The sequence below is a fragment of the Artemia sp. Qi Xiang Cuo genome, chromosome 6 (assembly GCF_049724085.1).
Source record: "Artemia sp. Qi Xiang Cuo chromosome 6, ASM4972408v1, whole genome shotgun sequence".
NCBI lineage: Eukaryota > Metazoa > Arthropoda > Branchiopoda > Anostraca > Artemiidae > Artemia > Artemia sp. Qi Xiang Cuo.
Window position 1 is genome coordinate 23,098,428 of NC_142799.1, and position 18,234 is coordinate 23,116,661.

General features: G+C 33.1%; 1 protein-coding gene across 2 annotated transcripts in view; it reads left to right on the plus strand.

Moving 5' to 3' along the window:
• TAF1B (TATA box-binding protein-associated factor RNA polymerase I subunit B) overlaps window positions 1-18,234 on the plus strand; it is a 66,056-nt gene that overhangs the window by 37,650 nt on the left and 10,172 nt on the right. For both annotated transcript variants that reach the window (XM_089090544.1, XM_089090545.1), the window contains 3 exons: window positions 2,407-2,554; window positions 12,028-12,142; window positions 17,411-17,688. In XM_089090544.1, the coding sequence (XP_088946670.1) occupies window positions 2,407-2,554; window positions 12,028-12,142; window positions 17,411-17,688 (541 nt within the window). The remainder of the gene's footprint in view (window positions 1-2,406; window positions 2,555-12,027; window positions 12,143-17,410; window positions 17,689-18,234) is intronic.

An 18,234-nucleotide genomic window follows, 5' to 3' on the forward strand; every position in this document is an offset into this window, starting at 1 on the left:
AACTGAAGACTGGTAGGATCAATACTAGGGTATATAAGAGTGCTGTTATGGATGTTGTAAGTAAAGATAACCATCTAGTAGAGTCAAGGTTCAACTTAAAGCTGAAATATATGAAGGGTAATTACCATCCGGGAAGTTGTGACGGTGGTAGACTCCAAGATGAGAATTTGAGAGAAACGTCCCAGGAGCAGTTGAATACTAAACTGAAGAGTTTAAGATTTGACAATGTTGAAGTTGGATGACAATGCAATGTGTTGGATGACGATGTTTCTTTTCACAGTTGAAAATAGTTTTGAAGAATATGAAGATAAGTTTTCGAACCAAGATTAGAATATTGGAAGTTACAGTGACGACAGTGGTCAAATATGGTTCAGAAGCAATGGCGCTCCGCAAAATGGACGAAGTTTGGCTAGATGTTTTCCAAAGAAATTGCCTAGGGGTTGAATTGAGTACCCGGCTGATCGTATTAAAGCACTTAACCAGACTGTTCCCCCGGTGAATTTTTCTAAAACTTACATATGAAGACTTATCACCTTTTGCAAAAAGTGCGACTACAATTGACGTTAATCCTTTTATTAGATAGTGACAATAAAAATCATAAAATATACTGGATGTTTCGGTCACATGTACTGTGACTGTCATCAGCAGAAATACTAAAATAAAACAATTAAGACCAATAATATATATACAAAATAAAATAGCTACATATTGTTTAATGCCCTTATTCTATTGCTCGGGAGCATTTTGTCTTCGCCGCCGGGCCCTGATACGGCTTCGCGGCAGGCTTGTATATATTGATTCTCATTGTCGCTTGTCTTCTAACCGCAGACAATGTGAGCCTCTTCTTGATATCTTGGCGTTACCATAGGTTTGATACAACCACCATGAAAAAAATACGAATTCTTCCTTAAAGTTGTGACGTATTTAGATCGTTTTTGTGGCCAGAAAAGTCAATATGCTAGTAAAAAAAAAATATATATATATATATATAGCTGATTTCGAGGCCAGACCCCGGCACAAGGCAGGCTTGTATATATTGATTCTCGTCGTCGCTTGTCTTCTAACTGCAGATAATGTGAACTTCTTCTTAATGCCATGGCTTCAGGTTAAGTTTAAGGCAGCCACCCTGAGAAAAATACTAAAAAGGCATATAATTCTAACAAAAAGATGTTTTAAATAAATGCACAGTTGCTTGTTTAAAATGAGTAAATATATTCGCTATTCTTTTGTTTTAATTATGAGGTGTCTAGTAAGCAATGGCAATTGGTTTAAAAAAGTCTGACATAAATTCAATTCTTCCATCCTGTTAATGCATCAAAGAATCATCCATTTTACAGGATTTGTTCCCTTATGGAACTCGTTGTGATTGTCACTGTCGCTTCTCTTCTAACCGCAGGCTCATTTACGATTCGATGCATTCGTTGTGATACTGATTGTCAAATGTCTTGTAGCTATAGATCTTGCTTGCGCTTTATTTTTGTGCATCATTACATCATACTTTTTTACTTGCCTTTTACTTTAGCTGTTCGGATTCATTGAAAATCATTTGCTCCAATGCCTATGTCCTCTGAAATATCTAAAATTGGCATTATCTTCGTTTTATTCTTTAGTTTGAAATAATAGGGTGGCAAATCAGCAACTTCAGTTGAATTACGAAGTTCTGTCATAAATTCAATTCCTCTTTCCTATTTAAAATGTTCCTTATTCAATCGTAATTTTCTGTAATATCTTAACTCTGCAGTAGCATAATTATCCTGTTATTCTTTAGTTTTTAGTCACATTTTCGTTTGCAATTTAAAGTGATTTGTTGCTGTTTCTTGTTCCATGCCTTTCTCGTTAGCTGTTCAGAGTCATTTATCATCTTGTGTAGTTTTTCACGTGTCATAGATACTAAATATTAATTCCTCCTTCTATCCTTTACATATGCTAAAATAACACGTTCCTTATGCAGTTGAAATTTTCTGCAAGGCAGTCTGTCGTCTTGTGTAATTTTGCATGCGTCATAGACGCTAAAAACGATATGCCCGCTCCTGGGGCGGAAATGATGTAATTTGAGAGCCATCAATACCTTTGTTAAAGCGGTCGCTGCCATCAAATATAGAACAAGTTCCAGGCCTTAGTAACCAAAAATTCAAAAATATATTTTGAAAAAAACTATCAAGGGAGGAAGAATCGCCATTTGAAGCTGATATAGCAATGGTATCTGTTATTTCCGTTAATTTTAATGGTAAACTATATTTCGAAATATATATATATATATATATATATATATATATATATATATATATATATATATATATATATATATATATATATATATATATATATATATATATATATATATATATATATATATATATATTATATATATATGTATGCCTGTAGTATTATTTACTATTTTTACAGATAGAGTATCTAGAATGGCGATCATCTGTTTTGAAAGCAGTATATCATCCAGCCCAAATTAGAGATGAAAACTTCGCGACTGCTACTGATGCCTCACCATTTTATCACTACCAAAAGATGTACAAGAAAAAGTTGGCAGAGTTCCAAGGTTGAATTTAAGTTTATTTATTATGTGCGAGGTTATGCCAAAAATCAAGGGACATATTTTCCCGCTATTGAGTCCTCGTATTGGTCCTAATCGTAAATTGCCATTGCTTATTGCTGTTTTCTCTATTTCTTTTTACATGCATATAAACTTGATTGTGTTTTTCTTAAGATAAACGTAGATATACGTTGTTAAGGCAACGTGAAGTGTTTTCGTAATTTTTGATCGGCTTCTTCTACGTAAGTCAACACTTATTTGATTTGTTCTTGATTATCGATTGAATTTCATGGCTGTCAACTCCTTAACACCACTAGAAATGCAACGCTCAAGAATGTTTTCTTAAAAACAGAACAAAAACATAACAAAACAAAGGACGATCTGTTCTTTAAAGATGATGTCAAAATACGTTCTGTTCTTAAAATCAACTTCGTTCTCTATCTCCTGGCACCAATGTTGTTACGGCAACAATCTACTGGCAACAATTTAATGTAATGATTGTTGTTATTTTTGAAATGTACTCTTCATACAAGCCAATGCTTTATTCTTTAGCCCAAAACACAAAACCTAGCGCATTCTAAATTTTTATTTCCTAAATTGCAGCATGTTACCTGTTGCGACCTCAAAATGGTGCCAGGAGAAATGGCCTCAAAATGGTGCCAGGAGAAATGGCCTCAACATGGTGCCATGTGACCTCAAAATGCAACACCTATTACTTGTTTCAAATGTATGTTGGATGTTGGAATAATTTTTTTTCATTTCCAATGCAGACTGATTGCCATATAAATACTAATAATAAGCGCTAAATGAGTCCATCATATCGCTTTGTTATTTATTATTATTGCGTAACCATTTGCATGAACCCCTGTTTCCGTACTTCAAATGTATCGGAAAGCTCATAAAAAGGTAGACCAATTAGTACAGGTATGTAAACCTTGTCCTTGAACAAGCGGTATGATTCTTGCTTGCAAGTCACTCTTTGTCATATAAGAAAAATCTCCAAAAAATGGAAATTAAAAGCCTATTAGAGTCTGGACTGTAAGTTTCAAGGATCTAATATTTCTTTATTAACGTCACCTTCGCTCTATGTACCCTCCTACAAAATGTCCAGTGAATGTAGATATATTAGTGAGGAAGGTAGGTTAGGGTCGGAAGCGGTTGGTGCATTTGAGAATCTTATGTGGAAAAGCAATTCAAAATTGTTGTTCCCATAAGCTTTGAGCCGATGGGAGGTGAATTAAGAAATGCGCATTTGAAAATCTATCGGCTCAGGATACTCGACAGAAAACAAAATTATGGGATACTTGTCCCATAATTTTTGAGCCGATCAATTAAAAAAAAAAGAAGTAAAAGAAGCTTATCTCTCTGCTGAGAAGTTGGCGCTGGGAGATAGGGTTGAACGTCCCGAGAGTCTATTTTGTGGCTCCAATGCTACAGCTAAAAATACTCGCGGTGAGACGGCTGGGTGTATTGGGGATAGAGGGTCCATTTTAAGCCTGAAATTATACAAATTGAGAATGATTTTATGTTTTAATTCAAACAAGGTTCAATATGCCTTCCTTTCACTAGAAAGCTGGAATTGGAATGGAGGGTGGAGCTGTTGAAAGGGCAAATGTTCCACTTTGGTTCTCAGATACAGTTTGGAGACTCTTACGTCATTCTTTTTTTTTAAATACGCAACATTACCACCGTTCTGCTAAAAAGTTACCAATTGAAGGGGCTTGGAGGGGTGTGAATATTCTAAGGCCCTGGTCCGTGCATTTGTCAATATAGATGAAGAATCCACGATTCCGCTTCAAACGAATTTTGACGTGTTAACCTTTTCTGATCAGTTTGTTGTAAGAGTTTTGTAGGGGTGTTTGAAGAGTCATGTACCCACTTCTATTAAGTTCGTACATGACTGCACATTTATGACTTAAAAAAGTGTGATTCCCCAATCTCTTAGTTGAAAGTGGATGGGACAGGAAGTATTAGATAGGACATGGATGCACTTTGGTTCTCAAGTCTTACACCTGACAAGTTTGTGCATGAATCTGGTTCAAACCTAGTACATCATACTTTCCTTTGCGTTAAAAAGTTTGTGGGGATATTGGAGGGACCTATTGCACACTTTTGTTTTCTAATCATAGTGATCGGAAATCTTTGTCTTATTGCGGATCTAACTTTCTGCAACATACCGAATCTTCTTCTAGAATGTTGGTGTTGGGAAGGATGGGGGGGGGCGGGATATTGCATAGATCATGGGCCCACTTTATGCTCCCACTGATATAGATTAGAATCCGCTCTAAACGAAAGGAACAAGTCTGTTTTTCTGCAAACAATAATAGAAGAGAGAGCGAAACGGGGTGTTAGAGTAACTAGTAACTCTCAATAATTCTCATCAGTCTTCGGAAAATGTGCAACATATCCAGTTTTATGCTAAAAAGTAGGGGGAGGGGTGTCTTTACAGGGTCATGGCTCTACTTTTGCCCTTCCATGATCCCATTCAAACAAGGTTTTTAAGTTTTGCTAAAATTTGATAATGCCAGGGACGAGACGGCATTATGTATTTATTGGATTAACGACGGTTTGTGACTACTAAGGTCCTTGCCCTGCAGCTGAGTTCAGACTCCGGTCCCGTATTACCAACCCGAGATCAAACCCACTGCGCCATCAGAGGACAAAAAATCTTGCCCCCTTCGGTTTTTGACTATACGAATTGAAAATTATTGCGTAACTAAAGTTCAAACAACCAACATGGCGTCGTTATATTCACGCAGTCGTTATGTAACCTTTTCCAGTGTTTACCACAGCAAACGGGTTGTCAGTCCCTGGAAATTTCTAAAGTGGTGTAGGCTTATCGTGTGAAATTTGCTTTGCAAAATAAGGAGTATGGTTCAGTGTTGAAAAGAAAATTATGTCGCTCTACTTCAAAAATTAGTTTTCTTTCCACGAGCCAATCTTCTAAAATCACTACTACGACAAGAGGAAAGGGAAATTCAATTCCTTTAGTAATCAGAAAACTGTTAAAACTCCTTTAATTGTTAAAGTTCCTTTGCAGTTAAAGTTCCTTTAGCGGTTAAAGTTCAAGGATGCACATCTGAAATTGCTCCCCTACCTCATTCTCAAACACAGAAAATAAAAATTCACAAACAGTGGTGACTTTTAAAGTAGATGACAGCCCTTTTGGACCAATGGGAAGATGCTGCTTTATTGGGTCTCTGAATTTTTCCATTTATTATCCTTAGAAAGTAATTTTCCAATTGGGCCCGGGAACCATTGCTTTGTTTCAACCCATCTAAAAGTTTAATCTAAGAATTTATCTAAGAACAAACCTTAATCTAGGGTAATTTTTTATATTATAGATTAAGTATCCAACTTTTCCAACTTTCCAATTTTTCTACACTAAAAAAAAAAAAAATACTGTAGCCACTCAGTTTCTGCTGTATATTTTCATGACACTGTCATGTTGTCATTAAGATAAAGTTATTGTTGGGGCTGTGCCGCTTTTTCTTTCCAGATAAATGACCCGTTACTTTTTTGGTCAGATTTATAATAATTTGAAAGTACTAGCTAAATTCTCGTTGCCAAGGTAGTTATTCACAAGAAAGGAAATGTTGGTTAAATTCTATCTTAGACTGGCTGGTCTTGGTCATTGAAAGATAATGTTATACAAAAAAGCCAATTGATTTGAACTCTAATTTATAGGATTGGTTCGTGACATTCGGAGGTCCATCGCAACACAAGGCGGGAAACATTGCGTTTTTTCACCCCTTCTTTATTCAACCCATCTGAAAGTGTAATCTAAGAATTTATCTAAGAACACACCTTTCCATATTATCTTCTGATATGGAATTATTTGAACAAAAACCAGTATGGTAGAGAACCAAAGCACAAAACACTAATATAACAGAATATGCTCTAACTATGAAGATAATTCCAATGCATAATAGTACACATACTTGCATAGCAGACAATTGTGCTTTGTGCTTAGGTTCTCTATCGTATCGAATTTTGTTTAAATTTGAGTTTTCCCCTTTGTTTTCTCTGTTTTAATTTCTTTGTGTATCATTTTAGTGTTGTTATTTTTCTTTATATGTTTTGTTTAAAGTTTTTCATCTTTTCTCCCGTTTATAAAGGCTTCCGGGTGTGAAACCAAATATTCATACTTTTATTATCATTTTTGGTATTAAAAAGTTTATTAATTTCTTTCACTTTCTTTCATTTATGTATTTTTAACATATTTTCGTTCCAATTAGAAGCACAACTGTAACATCTATTAACCACAAATCCTATCCTCTAGGATAAGACCTTGTGTCATATTAAACTTCTTCAACAAGGAGTTATGCGTAAATTTACCAGATCAGTATATAAAATATTGCTACTAAACAGTGTATCATCTGGTACCAATGAGTATCATTCCCTTTTGGATTTTACTAAGTTGAAATGGTACGTACTTGACCTGATACAGATGTATTATTGAGAAATTAATTGCATTATTCAGAAATTATCTAATTATGAGAAATTAAAGAATATTTAGATAATTGGCAGAAGACCGAATATATAATCATCAGTTTACTAAATGGAAGCGAAAACCCACAAAAGTGAAACAATCGAACAATAACAATGAAAATATATCTTCTTTTTATCTTCCTTGCCTTTAAAACTTTCTACCGCAATAATTAGGTCCCTAGAAGAAACCTCCAAAATACCTGGGAGCAGTGGTGCATCCCTCACGAAAAAAAAAAACTTATTCCTTAAGTTTTCCGAACATTGGCAATCATTCATAAAACTTCCAAGGGTAGTTGTATGATATAGCGCCTTCCGCTCAAGTTGTTCGTTCATTGACCTATTATAGAACCGTTTTTTTTTGTTAGTTTCTTTCAGCTGAGCGCAAGAAAAGACAAAGAGAAGTAACAGAATAGATGGAAAATATATAATTTTTGCTATATATTTGCACATTTGGGAGGGGGGGGGGGAGGGAGGGAGTAAAGTATTTGGATAGTGTGAAGTTAGAAAACAATTCTTACTTCATAATGCGCAGAATAATTGTACCTTACACAGTAGGCATGCAGACCCGCTATACTTTACCCCCACCCGCCCTAATGTGCAAATATATATCCCAAATTTGTTTCTAAAGTATTATGTGTTTATACTTGGGTATATTTGATTAGGATTGAGCGTCAGAGAAACATATTAGAAGAATATTAGGTAGGGACTATATTATACAAGTACCTTTCTAAGAATTCTTGTTTCCCTATTGTGCATTAGTTAGGCTGATTTTAATGGGATTTAAAATTTATTTTGTGATTAAATATCACTTAAGGTTGGAGTAAAAGTTTTTAAGATTTAAGCTTTTTGAGATAATAGTAAAGAGCTGGAGTATAATAGTTAACCAATCATAGTAAAATTTTGTCGTCTAGTGCGGATCTGGAATTGCTAATTTATGGAGTAACTTTGATCCGGAACCAACATGCCTTTTAGAAAGGTAATTTTAGTAAAAGAGACTACAGTTGTTTTTTTTAATAGTTTTTCTAGAAGATCTAATAAAATGGAGAAAATGTCACGATTGGCAGCAGTTATTTTTATCTGTTTAGCCTCGTGTTAATGACCTGACTTCTTGTTCTTGGAAGATAAACACAACCATCATCTGTGGCTTAGTTTTAACCATCTTTTATACTTAAATTATGCTTCATTTAAGCATAAGCAGTTTTTTTTGTGAAATGTACTACAATACATATTTATTTTGTGGTTTTAAAAAGGTGGCTCGTCTGAAGTCTTCATTACTCGTTAGTGGTTGTACGCTCCGCTAGAGAGGGTGTTAGCTTTAAGTTGGCGAAATGATTCTAATGGTCCCGCAATAATTGAAAAAGGGGGGAGGGAGGGAAAACATCAAAATTTGCAGGTCTGGTTAGTTCCTTCATAACTCCCTTCACTAATATTTACAATTGACTATTTTTTTTTTTTGTTTACTATATAAAGAACAGGGTTAACGTAATTATATATTCTTCGGAAATAAATAATCAAATGGTCAAGGATTATTTCTTGCTATTTAAATTTTATGCTGGCTGTAGATGACGCTAGTTGAAATTAGTAATGAATATTATAGGTGACAACTGCTGCGAATCAGTTGTAGCGGTTCACCTTATGTCAATATTAAATAAAGATATATATATATATATATATATATATATATATATATATATATATATATATATATATATATATATATATATATATATATATATATATATATATATATATATATATATATATATATATATATATATATATATATATATATATATATATATATATATATATATATATATATATATATATATATATATATATATATATATATATATATATATATATATATATATATATATATATAAATTTTTTGCTTTGTTTTTTTATTTTTTTTTTATTTTATTTATATATATATATATATATATATATATATATATATATATATATATATATATATATATATATATATATATATATATATATATATATTATATATATATATATATATATATATATATATATATATATATATATATATATATATATATATATATATATATATATATATATATATATATATATATATATATATATATATATATATATATATATATATATATATATATATATATATATATATATATATATATATATATATATATATATATATATATATATATATATATATATATATATATATATATATATGTGTGTGTGTGTGTGTGTGTAATAATAATTCAAGATTCATCTTTCATAATTTTGACCTTTGGCCGCAACTAAATTCCATACTATTATACATCTGCGATATATAATAGTACATATATTATATAATAATAATATATACAAATAATAAATGTAAGTAATATAAAATAAATAGTATGTTGTATCAATATTCATTTTATATGAAATATCAGTAAAAAAATTCAGATCAAATAATAGTAGCTAATCTAATCGTTTAATACTAGAATACAAACACACTGATAACGTGAAAACAACGAAACGAAGGAGAGAAAAAGAAGAAGAAAAAAAAAGCCCAAGAAGGTCAGCGGGTAGGAGTCGAGAGTAATATATAAATATAGAGAGAAATACATAAATACGATATGAGCCTGCTGTCGGAGTGTTTTAATGGTTTACTTTATAGCCGATGGAATATACATAATAATAGCGGTAGGGATGTTTATTATGCTCCGCTTGTAGTGTCATAATTTGGAAAATGAAATGAAGAAGATAGAAAATTTTAGTGATCTTAAAAGAAAATTGAATGAAAAATAATTCAGTAAGTTTGAATTTTAGTTTTGTTTGTTTTGGAGGAGATTAGATTTAAATTAAGTTGTAATTGTTTGTTGATTGATGAGTGTGACCCCAACTACATGGTATGTAGTTGCTGCCCCACATAGTAATATTTTTATTATTTTATATTTTCATTTTTATATTTATTTTTTATTCTTTCTTCCTTATTATAGGGAATTTAAATGATTTTATATATGTGTATTTTCTACCTGATTCACCCCACCTTATCCATTTGGTTTTGGGTGAATCATATTGGTTTTTCTATGTAGATTGTTGTTAAACAAATACATAATATCTTATTGTATAAAATTTCTAAAAAGAAAATATAAAAGAAAAAGACAAAAGACTATCTTCTTTTTATAGTAAGATCTTTAAAAATGCCGATAGAGTTGAAGGAAGGAGGGATGTTAATGGGGATTGGGAAGGGAACATAATTGCCCGAAACAACGTGATATTTCACAGTGAATGTATTTTCAGTAAAATGGATCTATAGCCTTCGAACTTTTAGGTTGGCTGACCTTAAACAAAGAACATACCGACAATTTACAGTTCCCACTAGGAAGAAACTTCTAGCTATATGATGTGGGAAGAAAAATACCTGTACAGAAATTGAGTTGTTTTTCATGAAAAGTCAAATAAATAAGGGAGAGAAGTTTTATTTTGTTATAGCCCATTATATCTGGACAATGAGATGCCAATGGTGCAATTATGTTGGCAGGGTAGACAGTCAATTTAGTGGTGTTAACTTAGTAAGGAGCACTGTGGCACTTCTATATTTGAAGGTGATTTTTCTTCTCCACCTCATAGAACGGATGGTCGTAGAAATTTCAAGCATAAATGATGCTCTAATCATTAAGAGTGCGGGGCCTTATTTGGTCAGTTTTAAAAACTATCGTGCCCCTTTCAAGCGTCAAAGCAGATTGAAAGGAAACCTGATGATTTTCAGCGAAATATGTGCCCTCAAGCACCCCCTCAGCCTGGAATGGTATCGGATGAAAATTATAAGAGTATATGACGCCATAACTCTTGGCAGGGCGAGGGACGGTGTTACCACACTTATTGTGGCAATTCCTGCTTCTTAGTTAGTTGACTTTATAGTTCGTAGTGATTTCTAATTTGCTTTACTATTCAGTTCTGTGCATTCAGAAGTTCTGTAGATGGGGTTATATTGCTTTGACATAACAACAGGATAATAGAAAGAAGATGTACTATAAGTAAGTAGAAAACCATCAATCTTTTCAACGCTAGGTATTGTAGAATGGAGCTTGCTATGTAAGAGTTGAAAGCTAGATACTTATCCACGAATGCATGGGGGAACAATAATTAAATAGATTACTAAGTAGATAAGAAAAATTAAGCAAGAAAAACGGTTTTTAATTATTTACTAAGTAGATAAGTTTTCTTTTTAACAGACTTGTAGCTTCAATTCAATTTCATCAATAAATGATTCTCATATTCCTCCTGATCTTTATTAGCCCTATAAATGACAGGAATATGTTTATGTTTAATTGTGTTTGCTTATGTAGCTTATAATAATAATAATAATTCATTTGTATCCTTTATGTACAAAAATGCACGCTAGAGGAGTAAGTAACAAAAAAACAACAGGACAATAACTGTAAAAGTAAAAAAAAAAATATATTCTCACTCTGCAAAACCCCGAAAAAAAAAGAAAAATAATTTCACTCATAATAGAAAACATACCTTAACTGACCTTATGGACATGCATCCTGCAATGAGCCCCTCCCTCTCATGGGATATATTTGTAAGTACCCACTCTGAACACATTGAGCCATCAATTTTTTTTTTGTGTGTGTTTTTGATCCCCATGAAAACTTTTGATTAATAGAGGCTGATTAATTGATTCATTTAAGAGCCATGGAGGATTTATTCACGTTTATTCACTATCTATTGAATTTCTATTTTTTGTTTTTTTTTCCATTGTTTACGGAGTTCATTTTTCAGGCTATGATCTAACAGAGACTGCTTAACAGTCCTGTTATATAATCTACTTATAGGATTTTAACTGATAAGGAAATATAAAAAAAAGGATGTAAAAAAGAGGTCTTAAAGTTTACAGCAGGTCCCAGTTTCGAGCCTCCTCAAGAATTCTCGTTCTTTTCTGACTTAATTAACCATTCCTATTATGTTTAATTTAGCTGTGTTAATGTTTCTAGGACAAACGTTCAACGAAGAAGAATATTTCAAATCTGAGGAAGCATACAATCCAGCTTTTGAATTGAGTCCTTCCCTAAGTGCATTTCATGCAAAGGATAAAGAACTCCGTCAAAGGTTTGATATTTCTATTTTTATTGAAGAAGTGCTACATTGTGTCTTAACATGTTATGTTGTAATCTGACTAAACCTGGTTTTGGAGAGAAAATTCATTTTAAATTTGCTTTACTGCTTTTGGTTTTATGTTGGATATGGCTAACTTCAAATTGCCATCCAATTCTGAGCAGGCAAAAGGTATTTGATGTTATTCCAAAGGGGTGGTATACTTGCCCAAAGAAGATTTACACCTTTCTCTCCGTGAGTGCTCGCTGTTTCTGATTTCAGGGGAAAATGTTTACATGGGGGTGATTTGCTGCCTCCTGACGTTCTTCAACTAGCAACCCAACATTAATAACTCGAGATGGTGTGCATATAGACAAATGCTTAGAAAGAAGGAAAAGTATATGTGATTAAGTTATTTTATTTCTAGCTTAGGTATTTTTCGCTTTGTATTTTGTTTCGTTTTGTATTCATTTTTGTTTTACTTTTACATTTTCACATTTTGTTTGTATACATTTTCCTCCTTGTTTTGTGTATAATTCTTTTTTTATATGGCCCTTGGGCCCTTGAGCCTTTGTAGTGCGGGTTGGTAAGAAACATCTGGGGAAATATTTAGCAGGTTAGGGGTAAAACAATGGTGTGCTTTGTCACCGAAGTTATTTTCGTTGTATATTAACGACATTGAAAGCTATTTAAAGGAGAGGAAAGTAAGTGAATTACAATTATTTGATAGAGAAAATGCCCGCACTTTTGTATGCCCATCATATAGCTTTATTGGTAAATAGTAGAGAGAATTTGTAGCGTGTAATATAGAGTTTATAAAAATATTTTCAGAACCAGAGTTTGGTTCCAAATCTAGATAAGTCAGTAGTAATGGTTGTTGTAAAGGTCGCGAAGACATCTGAAGAAAATTTTAGTTCCGGTAGGGGAGTCATGAAAGTAGCGAAGGAATATGTTTACCTAGGCGGTAGAATTATTTCATATAGTAAGTGGACAAGAAACATAGCTCTAATGTCAAGTAAAGGTAAAAGTTTAACTGGCATATTCTTAAAGAGTTGTATTAAGGATATAATAGTAAAGGGTATCAAGCTACAAAAGCGTATTTTTGCGAGTAGAATATAACCTGCTTTTTTTCATGGGGCAGAGATATGGCGACACGAAGGGGGGCGTAAATGGAGAGGACACAGCTTCATTATTTTAAAAGATTATTAGGGTTATATACAAAGTTTTATAGCATTGTTACAAAGGGTGACCTGGATCTTTTTAGCTTAAGAAATAAACGGTTAGTGCGCATGGTAGGTTACATGGAAAAAATTATTGCTATGCCAGATTATCGGTTAACAAAAAATGTTTTCAACGAAATGTTATTGGATAAAAGAAGATATTCTTGGCCTGTGCAAATTAAGAGTATACTAGACAATTGTGAGCTATCAGGCGGGTGGAATGATGGCATTGGACCTGGGGTGGAAACAGGACTTATTGCACAAGCTGTGGAAAAAGTGATACAATAGCAAGAGATCAGGTTTGGCAAGGAGACAAGATCTAGTCAGAATCCCTTAGAATATGTAGAAAAATAAAAGAAGCCTGGTGATAATAAATATATAAAAGATCTGAGATTCAAAATAATACATTAAAATGGGTTTTATCTCTAAGGGGAAATTTTATGCCATTTAGGGGGAGAAGAACGTATTTAGGGAGGGTTGAGGTACGGAGTGTTCCCTTCACACGTCCGACGTGCGGGGATTCTGAAAATTTAGAACATTTTATGTGTTATTGTGAAGAACTGAAGGTACTTAGAAAGGAAAATTTTTGGGAGGGATGTCATCCATAGAAGTTTGTTAGAAAATAAAATAGGAAGTAGTTGCAAAGTGGATATTAAAAATTTGGGAAATTTTGTGAGTGTGGGGATGAGACATAGGGAGGGTTTAAGTGTTTGAACTTATTATGTTTGGTGTGTTTTGTTGTATTTGTAAAATCTTTTGTGAGAAATATATCTATATCTATCTATATCTATACACTGATCTATCTATTGATGCTACTTCATTAAATTGATACCGAAAAAATATTCTTTAGAGTAAGTTTTCTTAATATCAAAATCTTCAAATTACAGATGAACATTAAACATTATAATCTCCCAGGAATCTTTATTTTGACTAAAATTACGCTATGAGATTTCTCGTGCCGATATATTTTGTTGGCTTTAACCCAATATCTACAAAAAGTATTTAGACCAAAATCTGTAAAAAAAAAATAGGTGACTGTTTAATAAATAACATTTTTATGCTAAGCTTTGCTTGCCAACTTGCCAACAACAAAATTTTGGCGTATAAAATTAGTCGTGTGGATAGAGAGAATAATTCATGATCAAAATCTAAGGGGTTCAAAAACAATACTAAGTATAGTTATTAGTTAGATATATACTTTGTTACTAAGTTTGTTACAGTACACTTTGTTACAATAGTTTGTTACTAAGATACATTTATGTTTAGAAAGGATTAGGGTTCTATATAAGCTTCAAGGAATGAAAGGCGTGTATGTTAGCGGTTTCTATAAACCAACTAAAACTGCAATTTTGGTTAATTAAAATTTTGATTTGGTTTGAATTTATTTTTCTTCAGCTCGGTAACACTATAATGATTCTAAAGTTAATGGTTGTTTGTTCTTATAGACAGAAACTGTTAAAGATCTGTTTATCTTTAATTTCATGTGTTCCTTGCCTTTAGTCGTAACCCAAAGAGTATAGGAAATTTGACGAAAATCTCTTGGAAGGAAGGGCGAAGATATTTTTCTTTAATTACTCTAAACGCGCCTAAGATGTGCAACAAGCATCTCCACGGCACCGCCCACAATAGAAGCGGCACAATCCTTTTTACATTAACAATGCCGTATCTTTCGACAAATCTTCAAGAGTCGTTTTAGACATCTCGCGTTTCTAGTTCGTAGACAGACGTTGGAAAATTGTTTCTAACAAATCCATTACCATTATATACAAAGTGAAGTAGCGAGTATCTCACTTGTCAGTTGAACAAACGTAATTTGTTTTACGATGCAGCAACTAGTGGCGAATTCATGAAATTGCGAGGGAGACCCATGATTTTTTAAAACAAACTTTACGAAATCTAGGGGGAAGGGGAGTTGGTTTTATCGATTTTCGTTTAGAGAAAAATACAAAAAAAAAAGTTTCTTTAAACTGGCTGAAAATTTCTTAATTATTTTTATATTTTTATCAAACGTTGCAGTTATTCTCAAAATCTTGGGGGCAAGGGCTTGTCCCCCAACATTTTGCGCCCCTGTTAACCATACCTTAATCACCTTAAATTCTATTATGCAGGGGTGAAAGGATAGGCAAGAAAAAGTTTTACAAGAGGGGTAACTCTGGTTAGTTTCTGGCCAACAACAAATCATAGCCATAATTATCCAGAAAAAAGATACATTTTCATGCTCTGCCATGTCTTTTTCTCTTCATATTTTCTCTCTTTTTCCACGGGGGGGGGGGGGTGGGGGGGGGATTGTAATTGGCTGCATATTTTTTTCTTTGCGAAGTTAGCTGTCTTATTAGAAGTTTTACCAGTTTTTTGAGGTTTTCGTTTCATTTTAATTATAATTCCTAAAGACCTATCATTTGACTTTTTTTAAAAGAAATTCAATTGTCTGTTTTATACCGAAAAAGTTATTATTGGCCATACTATCCTTATTTCATTATAATTAATAGTGTTTTGACCCTTGCAATAAAAGAATTAGAATTCGAAGATTAAATAAGATCCATGTCATTTTCAAATTCAGGAGGGAAGGGGGAGGGGGCAAAACAGGTGGTATTATCCTCCGGAATTTTACCTCCCCTCCTTATTTTGTCCCGCTGTCTTCACGCTGCAAAGAGTTTTTCCCCTGTCGACTCCTTCAAAAGAAGGTTCAACAGTATATACCTTGGGATAGAGTAATGTAAAAGACTAGCGGCAAAATAGATTCATAATTCCACCTAGCACCATGAATTCAGGAATAAAAAAAAACAAAATACAAACTACGCGCAGAAATAATTAACTAAACAGAATGGGAAACTTTCAAAGAGAAGAGACAAATCTTTAAAGGATTGACTATACAATTCTCTGTGCATTCTCTATGCTCGTTTTATCATGATTCATGGTATTTTAACCTATGCAAGAAACAGTTTGAAACGTCAAAAACTAGTTTCTCAATTTTTCCTGCTGTGTTCACTTTGCAAAAAGTTTTTTCCCATGTCGACTCCTTCAAAGGAAGATTCAAAAGTCATTTATAACCTCGAGATGGAGCGATGTAAAATATCAGTGGCATATCACTTCAAAGAACCTGGCACTACTAATTTAGGAATAAAAAAAGGTAACGTCACTTGAAAAACTTAAAATGTATTCAAAAACAAATAAAATTGAAAATAGACAAGGAGCAATGATCTAACAATATCACCAAAATCAACTAAAGAGCTATTTAGAATAATTTTGCATCAATTCTTGCCTATAACAATAGCCTTTAGATGCTGCAAATACACCCCTACATTTCCCGTTAATCGTTTTTCAAAGGGCCAGTAGCCTATCGAATAAATTTAATCCTGTATAGCCCCCCCCCCCCGTATTTTTCGTAAAAGAGAAAAAAGTCAATGATATATATGGTAGAAATTTTGAGGGAAATTCTCTTGGAGTACTTCTTCTTCTTCCATAGTGACCAAAAATCAAAAGTAAGTGGGTGAGGGCGAAAGTATGAAAAAATTGCTGTTATCCTTTCTTGTAAAAAAAGAGCGCCACATTCTTCCCTCATATTACCTAAATTTGCTTTTTTGTTCATTGTTAGTCTTTTAAGGAGAGGAAGTGATGTATGTATGGCACAGTTCTCCTCCCCCCTCACGAGTGCAGGTTTTTATGTAACACTTTTTATAGATATACATCTGGGTCGGCTTTAGCCTCAAATTTTCTTTTCCTTGTAGGAATTATTCATTCTGCGAATTCTTTTAGATAACTTAGCCCACTAAAATTATGGTTAAAAAAAGACTTCTCATTTTCTGTTTACAGACCTCTTAGTCATAACATTGGCTTTCTTCTTATTTCTTACTGCTTTTATTGACATTCTTATGGTATTTCTGCAGATGATGTTGGCTTGGTATGAAGAAGGCTTACCAGGTACAAGGTCACAGTGCATACCAAAATATAAACTAAAACGGATAAAATTTACAGTTTTTTTTTGTTACTGAGTATGGAATGTCCAGTTTTGATTAATTTTTCCCGCTGTGTTCACTAAGAATAATAAAATAGTTTTTTATAGGTATGCGTTATTGACTAACTCAGAAAAAGAATCTTTAAAGATATCGATGAAACCCGTGCCAGTTAGCAGGAGCCGTTCACTAAGACATGTTTTCAATCCTGATGCTTTTGTGAACGAAATGAGTCGCAGGAATGTCAAGGTTGAACGAGCATCTGGGCTTATTGGTAAAATCTACTTCATGAAACAATTGTTGCCGATCGAGGTCGATTTCAGTCGTCACCGTCCTACGCTAAATTTTTCGTCTCTTTGTTTTGAAACTCCTGGAAGAACTCTATGCGGTAATTTTTTTTAAAATTTAGAGTTTCTAGAACTGTTCTAACGGCTCTTAGACACTACACCGTAGAACCTTTCTGACTAACATAACCTAAGATTTTACCTTACATCACGTAATCTTACGGATTACGTAAGATCTCCGTAACGTAAGCAGTACCAAGTAGATTCGAGCTCTAGATGTAATTTTACGCTGCGTAATGTCACGTCAGGGAAAAGCCAATATAACAACAATAATGTAGTATTTTTGGGTGGGCAATTTATAAATTTTTAAAATAAATTCATACAAATTTCCTTAGAAAGTCTTTCGCGCTCGATCAGATCTTCAATCTCCACCCTCTTTCCATATTTTTATTTTTGAATACTCTGGTTATGATGACTGTAATAATTTAAGAAAATGATTGTGCTAGTTTTATGGATTTTTATGTTAACCTAGTATGAAAGGACTTGTTTAAGTGTTAAAGGTTATACTTAACGTAACGTAACTTAATAGCTTAGTATAAAACGTTGCATACCTAGAGTGAATGCTAGTTATAGGCAGTAATTCTTGTAGT